Source organism: Grus americana, chromosome 9, assembly GCF_028858705.1.
Source record: "Grus americana isolate bGruAme1 chromosome 9, bGruAme1.mat, whole genome shotgun sequence".
In the NCBI taxonomy this organism is placed as follows: domain Eukaryota; kingdom Metazoa; phylum Chordata; class Aves; order Gruiformes; family Gruidae; genus Grus; species Grus americana.
This window is the reverse complement of record NC_072860.1, coordinates 18,562,846-18,579,587: the sequence shown is the minus strand read 5'-3', so window position 1 is coordinate 18,579,587 and position 16,742 is coordinate 18,562,846. Positions and strand designations below refer to the sequence as shown.

At 45.7% G+C, this 16,742-nt stretch overlaps 1 protein-coding gene across 2 annotated transcripts in view; it reads right to left on the bottom strand.

Annotated features, from left to right (window-relative positions):
• Window positions 1-16,742, bottom strand: part of AP2M1 (adaptor related protein complex 2 subunit mu 1) — a 29,767-nt gene that overhangs the window by 2,175 nt on the left and 10,850 nt on the right. For both annotated transcript variants that reach the window (XM_054835182.1, XM_054835181.1), the window contains 7 exons: window positions 15,367-15,479; window positions 9,608-9,873; window positions 8,116-8,198; window positions 3,763-3,898; window positions 3,524-3,665; window positions 1,016-1,135; window positions 367-502 (listed from right to left, as the gene is read on the bottom strand). In XM_054835182.1, coding sequence (XP_054691157.1) covers window positions 367-502; window positions 1,016-1,135; window positions 3,524-3,665; window positions 3,763-3,898; window positions 8,116-8,198; window positions 9,608-9,873; window positions 15,367-15,440 — 957 coding nt within the window. In that variant the 5' untranslated portion in view covers window positions 15,441-15,479. The remainder of the gene's footprint in view (window positions 1-366; window positions 503-1,015; window positions 1,136-3,523; window positions 3,666-3,762; window positions 3,899-8,115; window positions 8,199-9,607; window positions 9,874-15,366; window positions 15,480-16,742) is intronic.

Below are 16,742 nucleotides of genomic sequence, written 5' to 3'. Positions count from 1 at the left end.
AGCAATAAGCCTTTCCCAGAAGGGGACTAAGCTGCAAAGCCACCCTCAGCCTGTCTTACACAGCTCATAGCCTGCTGCCTGACATACCACCAGATCACACAGACAGAAGAACATGAACTTTTCACAGTGGCCAAGACAAACTGAACAGTTGCTGCAGGAAGCGAGGCATCTGCCAAAACGGCTGTGCAACTGAAAACAACTTCAACCTCCCTACTCTACAGCAGTTCCCTTCCATAGCACAGCATCACCACACATCTGTGGGGCATTCAGTTCTTTTAATGCCGTACAAGCTTGAGGACTCATCTGTGAAGACTCCATAGCAGGGGACAAAGAGGCACAATTCACCATAAGTTTGTATTCTCTTACCTCTATCTTCTGGGCCAGCAAGGAAGGCTTGAAGTTTGATTTGATCACCACCTTCACTTCCAGCTTGGTCCGACCCACCTCCCGTACCAGGGGTATCACACGGAAGGGAAGGATGATGTCCTTAGTGGTTCGGTATCTGCAGGGGTGGAAGCAACAGTGAACTCGGAGTTAACCCCCTCAGGATGTCAAGTTGTACCACCTTCCTAAAGAGACAGCCTCTGAACAAGGAACAGCTTAGAAATATCAGCCAGAAATGGAGTCACCCCAGAAGGAAGGAGCAGTAAGATGTGTGCTGCCCTAGAGCAGTGATAGTTTATCAAGTCCCAAGTTTTATATCTGGTTCCTGCCAATGACCCTATTCAAGGACACTAGTTTTAAGCACTAAAAAACCCCAGATACAGCAAGCTAAAGCGTAAGGAAACCCACACCCAACACTACGGTTCTGGCAAAGAAACCCATGCAGCTGGGCTTCTACCACATTTGTAACAGAAGGATTTGTGGGATACCCTACAGATTCCACTCCAAAAAGAAAAAAGACAAGTGTATGTTTGTTAGATGCTCAAGGGCTGCAAGTCTGCCTGTGAGCAGCAACACTACTGTAGTGGCAAGCAAATGTCAACACCAGTCTGTTCTTCCCCCCCCACCATACCTCATGAGCTCAAACTCTCCATCTGGTGGAATGAAGCTGATGCTCCTCTCGGAATCAAACTTGCTGAGCCTCACGCACTGGTGGAAAGTGCAGTCGTCGATGGCGATTGACTGTTTGCCACTAAAAACACAAGACAGTTAAACAAGTGCAAGCTGCAGTCCTGGTATCTCGGTGCAGTCAGTCTACGCAGGCAGAAACTACTCTACAGAGCAAGTTGCCATCGCACGTGTCCAGGAAATGGGGAGGTAGGGAGAGATTTAGGGGACAGCAGCCTCTTGGCTCCAACTTTCCTCATTTCACCACCACAAAAAAAAAAAATCATATTTCAGGAAGCTTGTTTGAAAGAATTCTCTCCCTCCTCTCCCCAAAGAGAGAGAGATTAGAGGAGCACCCTTCTGTCATAGCCAGCAACACAATGCTTGGGTCTGTCTGCCAACAGCACCTCATTACTGCAAAGGCAACTCTGCTAGCTCAAGTCAAAGGAGAGAAAACACTTTCCTGTCCACAAAGCTATCCCACTGCCACACAGCCAGGAGATGCCAGGTTCAGGGTCTTCCTGTTCAGAAATCTCTTCACAGCTGTTGATTTCCACACTGCTAGCAGGTGGTTTGATTCTGAACCAATTTGCCAAAGAGCACACTATTATACCCTAGAAGTTTATTTCTCTCACTTATAACAATCTACACAGCTACCATCTGTCCATCTAGGCCATCTAGGTGCACCAGCCTAACCTACCAGCACTGAACTTGTGCTGGGTTCTAGTCTGAGAATACTTTCCTTGCTACAGATCCTGAGGTCAGCCAAGAACTCTCAGCTACTGAGGGGGACCAGAAGATAAGGCAGTAGCAACAGAAGAGGCAGCAATGTAGCACTGCGATATCTAGGCTGCCTTAACTGCTGGGAGTGACAGGACAGCCTTCCAAGCATGCTGAAACAGTATAAGCACTACAGGCAGGTTCAGCTGTCCTAGGAACCACCGTTACCTGCACAAATGGAAGCAGACTGACCCCAGGCTGACTGGCTGTTCAGTTACACAACCCAGTGGTGTAGTTTGTGCTTCGTAAGTGGGAGTTTGTCTTTCCTGATCTGTTGCCTAGAAGACAGCCAACATTAGGTGACCAGTTCCCATTCCTCTGGAACACTGCTGGGAAAGCCCTGCTGCTTACCACTGCTCCAGGTCTCAGCCCACATTACTCAGGGTTTGGTGTTGCCACATGCTAGATGCCGAAAAGCAATGGCAGCAGCTGTCTCTTTTGATTACCTCATAACTAAATGCTTCTGGACAGTGACAACTCCAAGCTCTTGCCCACCAGAAAACTACCAAGAGTCCCTGTCCATCTTGCTTCTGTAACTCAAGAAAATAGCACATTTACAGGCAAAGGCACTCATGGCACAGAAGCTTCTGGACAGCATTACTGACTCTTCAGACGCCTGCCCAGATAACATTTTCACTAGAGTATATCCCCACTGGGCAGCCACCTGAGGCTCATCCATTTTACTAACTAGATTCAGGTACAGGAAAGATGGCTTAAAGGTGACAGTGAAGCAATAGCTCTTGGCTTGGTTCTGGGAGAAAAGGCAAATAGCAGCTCAGCTCCATTTACAGGAACCATCATGGAAAGTGTCTGAAATCCGAGTTACATGCACAAGTCACACGAAGCAAGAGACAAGGGAGAGCAGAGTGCACACACAGCTGAAGCAGATTATCTACCTTCCCAATTCACTGGGGGTCAGCAAAAAAAAAAAAAAACAAGAAACAAACAAACAACCAAGAGAAACACAGTTCAGTCACAAATAGTTAGCGAGGGAACAGTGGCAGTCCCTTTGCTTTTATCTCTTCACCCCAAGCAGGAAGGCTGGAAAAGGCATAAGACCTGTTTTCACTTCAATGTGGGTGCTGGCTGAGGTGCAGCTGAAAGGAAGGTAGCTGGACTCCTGGAAGGGATGAGCCTCCAACCCACACAGCCACTGACCACCTGTATATCAGCAGGAGGGGCTTACCCAGTATGCATCAGCTGCTCTGGTTTGTGGGAACAGCCTGGGTAGAGCAGGCTATGGTCAGAGGGGTTCCTTCACTGTTCCTTGGGAGCAGTACTACTACATCCTATGAGTAAGAGTCTCTGCACTGACTAGAGCTGCTAGAGACACAAGCTCTGGGAGAATCTATCAGGGGGAGGCATTTCTAGGTGTGAGAACTCCATATTTAACACTAAGTTTGAATCTTAATACTTGAAGAGCTCCTGGCACTTGCCCATGTACAGCTGTGAAGTCGGACACTAAAGATGACATTCCACCTGCTCACATTAGCCCTGCTGCAGAGAAGCCCTCTGTATTGAGGCCCTCAGGCTGTTAGCCTGCCTGACAACTCACCTACCCAGAGAAAAATGAGCAGTAATAGCTGAAGGGAAGAAGAGATGAGCTTTGTCTGTCAGATCAAAAAAGCTACTAAGTACCACCCTTTCATAAGAGTCCCTGCTGGCAAGTGGCTTTTACCCCATTGCCTCTTACCTTTTCCCTGTTTCATCGGCAGTCCCTTTGCCCTGTTTTTCAATAACAATCTTGTCATTCATGCCAAACTTGCACTCTGGCATTCCGCTCAGGTAACTCTTCATCACCACTCTGCCAGAGACGTGGGCACTCAAAACCTGACCTGATGTAGAGAAGAGTGCAGTTCAGAACACTTACACAAGTCCCCACTCACGAACCTTGAGGGGAATAAGGATGCCAGCTCTACACCTCCTACTTACCCTGGGGGGACATCAAGAGATTCACGCTCTCCAGCACATCAAGAAAGAGTTCATTGCGACGATATTTGATCCCTTCACGTCTCCATCCGATCTGTCCAGTCACCTGGCTGGTGATCTGGGACTGCTCTTCCTTAGTCTGAAGGGAAGAAATGAGACATCTTAGACCTCTAGATAAATTCAAAGACTAAGAAAGCTTGCTCTAAATCTAAGAGTGAGCATTTGCCATTTATTACACATAACTGCTTTTGACACTTAGATATGGGTGCTGTCACACACTCCATGATTTGGTCATTCTCTCCTTAATACAGCAAGTCCTATGCCTAACTAAAAATTGGTTGTAACAACAGCAGGAAAGGCTATTCTGTTTTGTTAGCTAGTCCATTAGGCTACATCTAGGTGCAGGGAGGCATGGGCTCCACCAATGACGTTCAGATCTGTCTCAGACTGTCACATCAATCCATGTTAAGCAGAGAAGCAGGTGACAGGCCAGTTCACACCCTTATCCAACATGAAACCCTAGGTCCATGAGACAGCTTGTCCCCAAGGACCGCTTCTTAATGACTACAGTCATTAGAGTTACACACCAAGACTAACCTAACATGCATCTAACAGCGTCCAGGCTGTAAGCCTTCTAGGAGCACTAAGGATTGCGTTGAGAGGCACAGGGAGGTTTCCTACCTGATGCTACAGGCGGGGTCCAGTCACACGCAGAAAGTCAAGAAGTAGATGCATAGCAGCAAGTGTGGTGCACACAGGGTTAACAGGCAAGCAGGTCAATAGCAAGAAGAGGGAGGAAGGGAGAAAGAGGCAGGTTAGGCTTAAGGCTACCTCAGGACAGGAACAAAGCAGGCCAGCTCATCATTAATTAGGTAGCTAATTAGCACAAACAAGATGAGGGTCTTTGAGCTTTAGCTCCACTCAGGAAACCCAGCACTCCTAGCAATGAAATGGCTTTTCAGATGTGGCCCATTATGCACCACACAAACACAAGGTAGAGCAGAGGCAGTGACAGACGGGCCAAACACCACTCCCAGTAACATTCCTAGGCAGAGCAGACTTCTCATGTTGCCATTCCTAAAACAAGCCCTGGATGTTTACCATGGCACAGATGCCCAGACTATGAGAAGTACAAAGCACCCAGGACTGCAGGCATCTTGAGTCTGGGTCCTGCACCAAAGTTATATCCTTGTTAATTCAGCACCACGCAGAAGCGGGTCTTGCCCCAGCAGCCTTGCATTGGGCCCACAGGGTGGCAGTACATGATCTCAGCTTTACACCAGCAGCGCCTTGGCTTCATACTTGCTCTTGCCACAGACGTGGTCACTCCTCGAGCAAGCAGAGCCATTACTGTAACATCTAAGAAGCAGAGATTTTTACACTCCCCTGGGAACTGCCGAGGTAAGCGCTCAATGCAGTACAAAGTACCTTCCCTTGTCTGTCCCACAAAAAAAAACCCTCTCCTTATCTGCCTCGTTCAATGCTTTGTTTAGGCTTAAGGGGAACGAGAGGTATGTGTAGATATAATACCCAGTTCTCCAGCTTCCAAAGGGACACATCACATGCTGATATTCCTGTCTCCTGCAACAACATCAGTGCCATGAACCTCTACTGGTTACTACAGAAAGTGACTGGATGGATCTGGAAGCAGATGCCTGGGGAGCACTGAAGCTGAGATCACCCAGTAACATGAGTGCTCCCTAAGGGAGGGACTGAAGGCACCTGAGTCTGAACTTTCTCAGGACTGGGAGCTTCCCCTGAGCTGGACAAATAAGTCAGCTAAAATGGGACAAAGATATCCAACTTATTGTACTCAGTTGCCAGCACGTTGACTAGGTTAAAAGGCACAGCTACCAGCAGGTTTCTTGGGCTCTGGCAGCTGGTGGCAGCCCTCTCCTCACTTTTTAAAAGTACTACTAGCATTTTAGCACTACAGTATGTCTAAGGTTTGGGGTAACACTAACTAAGAGTCAACCAACTCACACTCCCAGAAAACACCTGGAGGGGAGGAAAATTGCAATATTCAGCTAGTTAATGAAGTCTGGACAGATGCAGACGACAGGATCTGAAGAGTGAGAACTGAGCACAGCTCCACCTCAACGTGTAAGAGCAGGTTTAGCCTCTGCTGAGGAAGATATCTGAATCAATGCCTGCATCAGTTCTGATACAGGACATCAGCATGGCCTGCAGTCCTGCTATTTGAGTAGCAGGCTACTTTGTAGGTAGGGACTAGAAGTGAAACCATGTTCCACAGCAGCACCTTTTAAAAATCTGTGTGTTACACCATCCCATTCCCAGAGCACAGGGGTACTTCCCTTAGCAAGCAACGCAGCAATATCAAACCCACTTAAAAAAAAAAATCAAGTAGATCTTGGAATACAAGATCACCAGCCCTGGAATCACCCAGCCACACAGGGTGGGCATTCAGAGGGCAGCAGCTCAATAAGCCTCAAATCTTTCATTGAGAATAAAGTCAAGAAATTGAGTTTGGAAAGTCTCCCATAACTGTGGCTTTTGCTCCTTAAATTCAGCAGGACACATGCCCATGGAAAGCACCATCATGAACTAAGCAGGGATAAGGGAACACAGATGATAGACCATCCAGTCCCAGATTTTGGTCCAGTGTACTGGCTGTAAGTAAAGGAGGTGGCTAGATGTACAAGAGTAGAGAGCAGACAAGGGAATACAGCAAGTACTGTGTCAATTGTTGCCCCTGCCATACCATGCCTGGAAAGGATTATTTCTGCTTTTTGAACTGAGCTGCACAAACTTCCAACACAGAGCAGAATAACTGCTTACTTATGTAAAGCTGAAGTCTGAACTTCTCTTTGTAAGGCAAGGACTAAACCTGCTGTTGAATGAAGCAAGATGCTACGACAGTGGTTTGCATACAAACAGCATAAGAGTTTGTTAAAACAGACAAAAGCAAAAAAAGAGCTAGGGAAGGAAGTGAGAGTGGTGGTTAGGGTGGTGTTTAGTTTTGAGTTTTCCTAGGAACAGGAGCTGACTCAGCTATCTTGAGTGCTGACTGCCCAAAATGTCAGACTGCAAAAGCCCCAAGTGATTTACACTAGGGCTCAGGATAGGGGACTGAGACCGGATGCACTCACATCTGGCCACTGATATATGCATGTCCTCTTGCAAAACACCATTTGCTGTTCTAGCAGGAAATATGTTGCTCAGGGGAGCTTCTGTCTCATCTCCTTCTTGAGAGACATAGCTAATCCTGCTACTAGTAGATTAAAAGTTTAAAAAGGAGTTCTTAGGAAGTGAGTGCTGAGTTGAACAGAGCCTCCAGAGACTTTGACCTCTGCTTATCCTAAACAAGAAAAATTGGCAGGCAGGCTTCTTGTTTAGCACTTTGCTTCTGTTTGTACCTTGGGGCTGAAGCTTCACCCAGATCTCTGCTGCAGACAGCTTCACTTACTCTCAGCTTTTTTCCCAACTCACCTGCTACACCCCCTTAAAACTCAGTCCTCTCCCCTAAGTCCTCATTAGGAGTTGTGTAGCTGTGTTAGATGGACAAGGTGAGCAATACTCCTCAGGGACAGGAGAAACAGGGATTATAACAGTCCTTTGGTTTCAGAGGTTGAGCATGAGCTGTCCAAGATGGGAAGCCTTGTTTTGAGGACTGTAGCCTGGAGCAGGATTAGAACTAGTTTAAAAGATATTCCCAAGAACAGTCCAAACAGTCCAATTTAAGTGTCTTTTTCCCCAGGTGTCCTTTACCCTCTACCTCCACGTAAACTTTGTTGCAAGGGTTAATACTGTGCCAAATGCACAGCAGAGATTCTCATCTCTAACATGAGAAAGCTCAGACTGTACTGATGCTGATCTGCAATGTTGTTACAGGCAGTAACAGAATAACATCAGCTTCCTGACTGACAGCAAGACTCACAAGGCTGAGGAATACTTCATTACAAGGCAGGCGTGAAAGCTTGACAGCTCAGAGAACTGAAGGCTGGCAGAGAACAGACCTGCTCAGCAAGATTCACACACAGAAGAGCTATTTCTGGTTCAGCAGGTAGATTTGTTTATCCTCTGTCAGAGGCTGACAGAGAGCACAACCTGAAGCCAGCAATCATTCACATGCAAGGGACTGGCATTGTCCTAGCTCAGGGCCCTCCCTCCCACATCTTACCACACACCAGGGAACATGAGGTCACACAAGCACAGAGACACCTAGAAGGAGATGCCACTGAGCTACATCCCTGCCAGGGTGTTCTCAATCTACTCCAGCACCTTCACTCAGCACAGGTCAAACAGCTACTTGGTAAATAAGACTGTACTTTCTTGAACAGGCTTACAGAAAATTAACCAGCAGAGCAGCGCTGTACCCCAAATTCTTCTGGTTACCTGACTCTTGATGCCTTGCTGAGTGATGAAGGTCTTCAAGGCCCCTGTTTCAGAGTTCTGAGGATAGCCAAAGTCCAGGATTTCTACAGAAGGGTAAAAGAAGGTTGGTTCAGAGCTGTATGGTATAAACATGCTAACCATTCCTATAAGGAGACAGCCAATTAGTGCACAGATGCTGCTTACACATTAAGTTTTGGATAATTTGCTGGAGCATTCCTTACCAAGAAAAAAGCCTTGCTAAATTGACTTCCTAGTGCAATATTTTGGACAGGAGGGGTGATGGAAAGCTGTCCAACTGATGAATTTGCCGGTTTTTAACTACGGCCACGCTTCAGGACTAAGTATCAACTAGTCTAGCCATGTGCACAGGGCACACTGAGTAGTTTTTACAAGAAAACTAAGGGACAATACAAAGGGTTTATCCAACAGTAGAACAAACTATCTTTGCAGCATTTTCTTTACGTTTTGACTTTCTTATGAAAAGGTAATAAAAATCAAAACCTAAAAAAACACCCAACAGCAGAGTAGTGGCACTGCAGGATGATCAGTGTGGGAGAGAAACAGATGTTAGCTACAGACAGCTAGTGTACTTAACACCCACTCCCCTCAAAGATGAGGGGAACAACCCACAAGAGAAGAGGGGAGAGAAGACCAGTAACATGAATACCGAGTAACAACACTGGTAGGTTTTGATCTCGCTGCGCCTACTAGGAGACAGCAGTGACTGACCAAAGCAGAGAAACAGTGATCTCTTGATCTGCCCAGAGGGAACAGAGAAACCATCAGTGTCACCATGACCCTTGGCTAAGAATCCCAGGACACACAAGCATCGTGCCTTGTCTGGAAAACAAATTGCAGTGTAACTAACACAAAATGTCCCTGTTATGCAAAACAGGGACAGCTCAAGGGCAATCTCTGCAGGCAAGCTGATATCATGAACAGCTGAAGGGACACTGTATTTTCATTCTGTGGTAGAATTTGGAGCTGTATCACCGGGGGAGGTAGGGCTGGGACAGAGCAGGTTGGGTTTTATTGATTTCCTCAGAACTGCCCCCAAGAGGCAGCCTAAGAGCAGCAACCAACTGCAGCCTGGGGTGACTGCTGCCATACAGCGCAAGAGCCACCTGGGCACTAGCTGGGATGGCTGGCCTTAGAGGTGCTAGTGATAGCCCTCTTTATATCCCTCAGCATAAAGATAGCCCTACATCTACAGAGGATCCACTCAGAAACTGGGTCCAGTACCAGCTGCCTCATATATACAAGTGCACAGCTCCAACACTTCAGCAAAGTGAGCCACAATCAACACAAGGCTATGGCCTTGAGATATATTATCCACAGTTTGAGTACAGATTGCATTAGAAAGCAAAACAAGTAATTTTGAACTGTCACACATGTTAAAAATACTTCAAGGATTATTACTAAGCTAAACTAAGCTAAGGGTTTTAGAATGACCAAGTGCAATATTACATAACAGATAAGGGAAACATCTCACCATCCAGTAGCTCGTAGATCAGCACAAAGTTGTTCTTTATGTTCTCCTCACTGATCTTCCCAAAGTAGGCAGTCATCACGTCACACATCTTGTAAAGAAATTCAAATACCATGGCAGCATTGACATTCTGCTTGGTGACAGCAGCCAGCCAGATGTTGGAACGCTTGACATGGAAGAAACTTGTGCGGGCGATGTTGGTGACAGGCGAGCGTACCTGCTGCCGTGCGTGGATGACATTGACGCGGAAGGCGTCGACAGCATTCCGCCTACGAGATTATCAAAGATAAGTTAGCACAGCGTACGTGAAAACAAGCTGGCTGCACAGTTCTGCTTATGTGATTACAGTCAGACACTGAATTACATACACCAAGCTCATTTAGGAAGGGTGTCTGGGGATGTCTCCAAGAGGGAGAAGTGAAGGCTCTGAGCAGAGTTAGACATTAAATTCTGTACAAACAGAAGGAGAGACAGATCACTACTGGTCTCTAAGGAGCTTTGGACTACAGTGCAACTGTAGTCAGAAGCAGCTAACCTCCATCTGGAGTCAGATGGCAAAGGAACATTCCCTTCAATTAATTTTCTAGCACTCCTGATTGATTGCCATAGCTGGGAACAAGCACAGTATCAGCATATCGCTCAAAGAAGAGCCCAGTTTTGACCAAATACCTAGTTACTGTCTACTCTGCATGCCCAGGCCTTCACACTCTTGCCCCAAAGCAAGCTGTAGTCTCCCAAGATATTTGTTGATGGTAGTTCCTCCCAGACACACCACTGAGGAAAAACCAGCAAAATCTGCCCAGGTCTGATGGAAGTCAGTGCCCAGGTACACCAAAGGGAGCTTTAGTTCTCAGATCCACCTCACCTCCATACCAGGCACCATGGAGGTCAGGCTCACAGCAGCAAGCAGGATTAGGAACATTTTTGGCTTTCCAGTTACACATGTCCTCTCAAGCCTGCTAGGCTTCAGAACAGGTCTCCTGCACACAGACTTAGGGTCCCCACAGTGCAATGTGCTGGTAGCACTGCATTACATGCAGTGGATGGTGCAGTAGTACCACTTATGGTAAAGACATTCTGCATGGTGCTGAAAAGGTGCTGTGCAAGCTTCCCCTAGCTGCTGCTATCTTTAATCCAAACTGTCTATACACTAGTGACAGGGAACAAATCCCTCCTAGGTAAACAGGGATGTCTGAATGGCATTCTGGATGCCAGCTCTTCCACACAAAAGTTTCCTTATCCTGTAGCTACAAGTCAGGATAAACTCCCCAAATTAAGTTAAAGTCCACCAATCCTAAGAACACAGGAAGGAAGCCTGAGTGCCTTATATGACAAGACTGAGACTTAAAGCAGTAGTCTACACACCAAGCCAAGACTCATCTAGTTGTGCTTTATTACTCATACTCTTAGACACCAAGTAAAACAAGGGGTCTTCTGACTGCAGCATCAAGGCCATGGTACTGATTATGCAGAACCATGTTTGAGAGCAGGCAGTAGTAGTATTCTTGCTTGCAAGGATACAGGCATACAAATGCTCATAAGCATTGACGCTTGTCAACAATCCAGCAGGCAGTTCCAAGTTCGAAAACAAAAGATATTCAAAAGAACATACGCTACCACAGCAGGTGTTTGCTCCTTGAAGGTCTAGGTACATATGTAGAAGCTTCATCAGTAAACATACTCCCCCACAAGCAAAATTCTGGCCTTCAAATAGTTCTCAGGTTTTATTGCTCCAGAAGGTTTGCAAGTTTGAGTTAAATTAATATTTCATTTCTACCTTAGCTTTTTTCCATAAGAAAGTAACTTAATCTACTAAAAAAAAAACCCCAATATTGAAAAGCCCCATTCCTCCCCTGCAGTAAGCCTTCCAAGGAAAGTTCAGCTTGTTCTGGAGCGTTAGCCCTCCCGGCCTCAAGTTCTAACCCACTAGAACTAGTACCAGAACCAGCAACCAGACTGGTGCACACAAGAGGAGAAGCCTCAGGTCAGTGAACCTTTTCTAGCACACCAATTGCCCACTCTGCAGAGCCAGTCATGGCCTACCACGCGTCTCTTACCTATTGCTACAGCAGCCAATGAGATGGGATGGACAGAAATGGCGCCAGCGGAGAAAGGAGGAGTGACAGCAACAAGAGAAAGGGTTAGAAACACACACACAAGGCACAATGAATCCAAAGAGATAAGGAGAGACCAAACAGCACCCCCTCCCCCTGCTCCTGGGCACAAAAGGCCAAGGTGATATTGGATGGACAGTAACAAGCTGTGGCAGCAATGAAGCCCTCACAAGGCACGACGCTGACATGCCATGGTCAGGTTGCCAGCGTAGACAGACTTGTTTTTGGCTGAATTTTAGGGCTAACTGGGCATTTAGTCCAGATGAGCTGCATCCGTATCACATCAGTGATACCCAGTCTGCTCTGCTAATACATGTAGCAGGCCTTGGAGGGGGAAAACCCCAAAGCCTCAATCTGAGGCATCACCTGCAGACCATAGAGTATCAGGTATCTTCTTCTCAGTCTGCCTCAGAACAGGACTGCAAGTCTGAGTGGGTATTTCTGTGATAGTACTTCTCATTTGAAGCTATTTGGGTTGATGCTTTCTGGCTCGGTCCAGCCAACAGGAAATACAGCAAGTTTGCTAGAGCTGGAGCACATCTGGAAAGATACGGCACATCCTGCAGATTCAGACACTGCTCTATCCAGCTTGCGCTTTTTCCTTAAGTATCAAGAGCCATGAAGCCAAAGTGACATATTAGAAGCTCAGAAACCAAATGCCTATTAAAGTGCATGCAGTTTGTCATGTAAGCTGCTCAGTTTCAAATAGCTTATTTTTATTAAATAGCTACATTCTTAAACACAGGTAGGTTCCCCCAATGACTATGGCACTGAAGAATAAGGCACTTGAGATGACAGTAGAGCCCTCCATGGTATCCTGAATTAAATGCATAGTGATTCGCCTTTTTTTTTTTTTTTTTTTTAAGGAGGCTGCTTATGCATGCAGCTAGCTGCTGTATGGACAGATGCACTACATGCACTAAAGCCATTCTAAGTTGCAAGCAAAGAAAGTCCAGGTTTTGTGTTACTTCTGCCTTTAACAAAGTCAAGGAAAGAGTTTCTTCACCGATTGTCACTTTGCTCATTAACATTTGAGCTAGCATGTGCTTATTTAGACCCTTAAACTGTGCAAGGGGAGGGGTTCTCATAACCACAGATGACTTTTAATCTCTCCCAACACACAGATTGAGGCTTCAGAACACCAAAGGCAAGTGTCAAGACCAAGGCCTCTTAAGGGTCAATCATTCAGAGCCCACATGAAGAAAGGCAGCAGCTATGCTCATTTCCCATTCAATCTACCTCCCAACAAGCTGGCTGGGCTCAGCCCTCTGCACTTCAGATCTATGATTTAAGAATTAAAAACTGCCTAGTTCTCTAGAAGTCTAACTTGGTTGTTTAGTTAGAGACAGAACTCCTACAGAGTTAAGTACAAGCTAGAGTATCACAGCAATTCCTTCCCCTTCTCTCTGAAGATTAGGATACTAAAAACTCTCAAGTAGACCTGGTATTGATGCTAGTGTTCAGACTGAGAAATGGCAGATATCCAACTCCACTTGCTTGCTATAAAGCTGAAGATTCTCAGTTACTTGATTACATCACAAGATGAGACATAGCCATTTTAAAACAACTTTAAGGTTACACATCTAAAAAAATCGCAAACCAGGTTTCAAGGCCTGTTTCAGAGGGAATCCAACACCTTGGGGAGCAAGCTTGGTCAACAGCAAGCACCAGCTCCACCTAAGTCACAAGACTGACACTTTGACAGGAACTGAATGGTGGATTTCACTCAAAGGAACACTGATTCCTGAAGTCCTAGAGCAAATACTCGAATCTTTTTGTCATCTGTTGCCAAATGAAAAAAGTTAAGATCAAGCAGGAAATCCCATTTTCTAGTTTTGCCTGGCCAGCTGGCAAGAAGTACTTTATCACGTACTGAACACAAGCCACTCACTTTACAAGAGGAATGTGCCACGATAAAAAGCACTAGAAGATCACTACCTTAAAAATAACTACTCCACTCTCCAGTTTAAAGGGCATTCTAGCTGTGGACACGTAAATTAAAAGGCCTTCTTGAATACACATCAGTTCAAGCACAATCCTAAGTGTTTTAAGTGTGCAAGGCACAGAAAAAATCTCATTGCCAGAAACCACAGTAACAGTGTCCCTAGCCCTGCACGCAACATTCTCAAAATTTGTCAATAATCCAGCCTGGCTTGTTTCAGTCACTGTAATACTTATTAATTAGGGGAACTTTACAAAGTCAGATCTGGCACATGAATTGCTCTGAAAAGCTTCAGCTAACAAACATTCAAGAGTGAAAGGAGTTAGTACAGCAGAGGAGAGGTAAAACTTCGCAGCCAGCAGTTTTCTGCTTCGGAAATACAAAGCTTCCTTGGCTCAGCTTTGTGTGGAAGATCTGGAATAGCTCAGCCAACCTCAGAACAGCTACTTTACTCTGCCTTAGTTGACTTAGAGCAAATCAGGAGACATTTAAAGCTCATTAGGTGAAACCTTATTACAGATACTCTGTTGACTGCTACTCCATCAATAAAACAGTGCAAGCCTTGACTAGCTACAAGTTCTACCTTAATTTCTAGCCTCCACCAGATAATCCATAACCAGAAGGTACATGCCCATCAGACTAGAGCAGTCTGAAGGTAGACCAACTTGACAGTTTTTTTAATTCATGGCAACAATTTATTTCACAGCACATCCTACCTCTACTCATTGTGGAGACCTGGTACAAACTATTTTTCCCTAAACTGGTCAGAAAGATCTCTCTCGTTGGACTTTGAATTAACGCCTACCACAGCCCTGCTTCCATTAGCTATGTTTTGACTCTGTTTAAGTTCAATTACTACCTTCCAGCTAGTGTCCAACACTGATGAAAACCCACTAGGAAGAGTGGCATTGTGCAAGAAAGCCACTTAAGTTTTTCAGTCCAAGCAGCATCATCGCTTGATATCAGGTTCCTTATAGCACTATCCACTGCCTATGACTCCAAAGTTTTAGTAAGGTCCCTTCTGGGAACTAGCAGCCTAAGGACTGCACAGATCCAGTCTAAGTGAGCAACATTAACACTTGGGTGAAGTGCAATGAGACACCTACAATCCACTGAAGGCTTTCAGCACTTCCCACAACTTTAATTACCCAATGAATGTAAGCTTTTGACAAACAAAGCTGCCATACAAAGTTGAGGGACAGAATGCCAGCTTCCAAGCTTACAGCTGTGGTTACTACGAGACTGCTTACAGACACAACTTTTCAAGTGCCAAAGACCATAGACAGTCTTCTGCATGCCTTTACTCGATGCTAGACATCTGCATTTGAAACTAATTCAGAGCCCTGGTTATAGTGCGTGGCAGACAGCTCCCACTTTACTGCTCCCGTAAAGTTTTAACAATTACAATGAGGCTGGTAGACTCCTGCAGTGGCAGTCCATATTGCTGAGGCATTTGGAGTAACAGCCAGATCTCTACCATCCAAAAGAAAGTCCTAAGTTCGTCTGCAGGCCATCCTTTTCTACTATCTGTAGGCGACCAGGGCTTAAACTAATTTTTTTTTATCCTGAACTAAGCCTAGAGCAGCAAGTTGAGTTGCAGTCTTACATGCATGCACAGCTAATGCATAACAAAGCAGCTCTGGGTTGTCATCTGCACCAAGATGAGACAGAAATGCAAAGACCAGGGATGCAACAGAAGCACTTACCCAATGTCATCCCTGTAGACTCGAGAGATTAAAACCTCTCCTTTGTGATTATAGATGAATAAGCCTCCAATCATGATGGAACTTTAGTCTTCTCTTCCCATGTTGCTTAAGACCTGAAGCAAGAGAGAACATATATTAGTAGGCTGCATGGCAACAAGCAGTACAGCAGGCACAGACTTTGACACCCGCTGGCTATTAGCCAGGGAACAGACACCTTGTTACACACATCCTCAACCAGAAGACAATTCTTACAGTACATGTGGCAGTGAGGACCTGACAGCACACATCTTGATGCCACAGGAGTAATGAACTTCAGCAGACTGCAGGGAGGGACAAGCGGAGGGTGCGCTCAGAGATATTCCTGAGTGTCTAATGGTGTAGGCTACTTCACTTAATTTACCTTGTTACATCTGGCCAGGGTGGCACACGGCTGAGGCCCAGTAGGGCAGCTAGTGACTTGGATGCTTGAAGCAGCTGCCTGCCTCATGCTTACATCCTGGAAAGGAGAGTATAGAGCTCCTTACTTATAAAGGACTAAATAGAAACAGTGTTTTACTCTGGAGAGTAGGGAAGTAGCCTTATTGCTGCAGTTACAGATTATACTTTTTGATCTGCTGGTATTTTACATGGGGAAGCGCATGTTCTCAATGCACAGCACAGACAGTATGTACCACAACAGACCTAAGCCCTAAATACATGCCATTCTCTCCAGATCAGCGTTCCCTCATGTTTGCTGCAGAACTGCCCCTCTGGGGCACACAATAACAAGGACTCAATGAGGAAGCCCACCGGGAACCAACAGTCTTGTTTCAGACCTAAGGAGCCACTGCAGGAATCCTGACAGAGGCCTAGCTGAGTGACTTCCTGAGCTTGTATGAAGCTATTCAAGAGCTTAAGTCTAGGCGAGTACATACCACTACTGGGCATCCTATAATACATGAGGCTCTGAATGTTACTGCAATTTGTAGCCAGGACTGAAGATTAAAGGACAGAAGTGAAGATTAAAGTTAGCACTGAAATAGATGCAGGCTTACTTCTCATTCCATTCATCAACATGGATGGATCAAGCCTCAAGGATTAGTAATATCTGGCCCATCCCCCGAATGTGAGAAAAAACCACAGGCCCAGAACTACAAAGAAATCAAAGACCCTTTATTTCTACTATAAAGCAGGTATCTCCCCGATGACCAAGACGCAAATCAGATTTAATTGTTAGTTAGGCTTTTTACACGCAGTTCACGCAAGTGTTTGAGATGTCACCAAGCCCATCACTGTATGGCAGGGGGTTCTTCGCAGCAAGTACACCTTGGTTTATCACCACCTTTTATAAAAGCCTAGGAAGGCTGCTGAACTTGAGACAATGACTCCACAGTAGC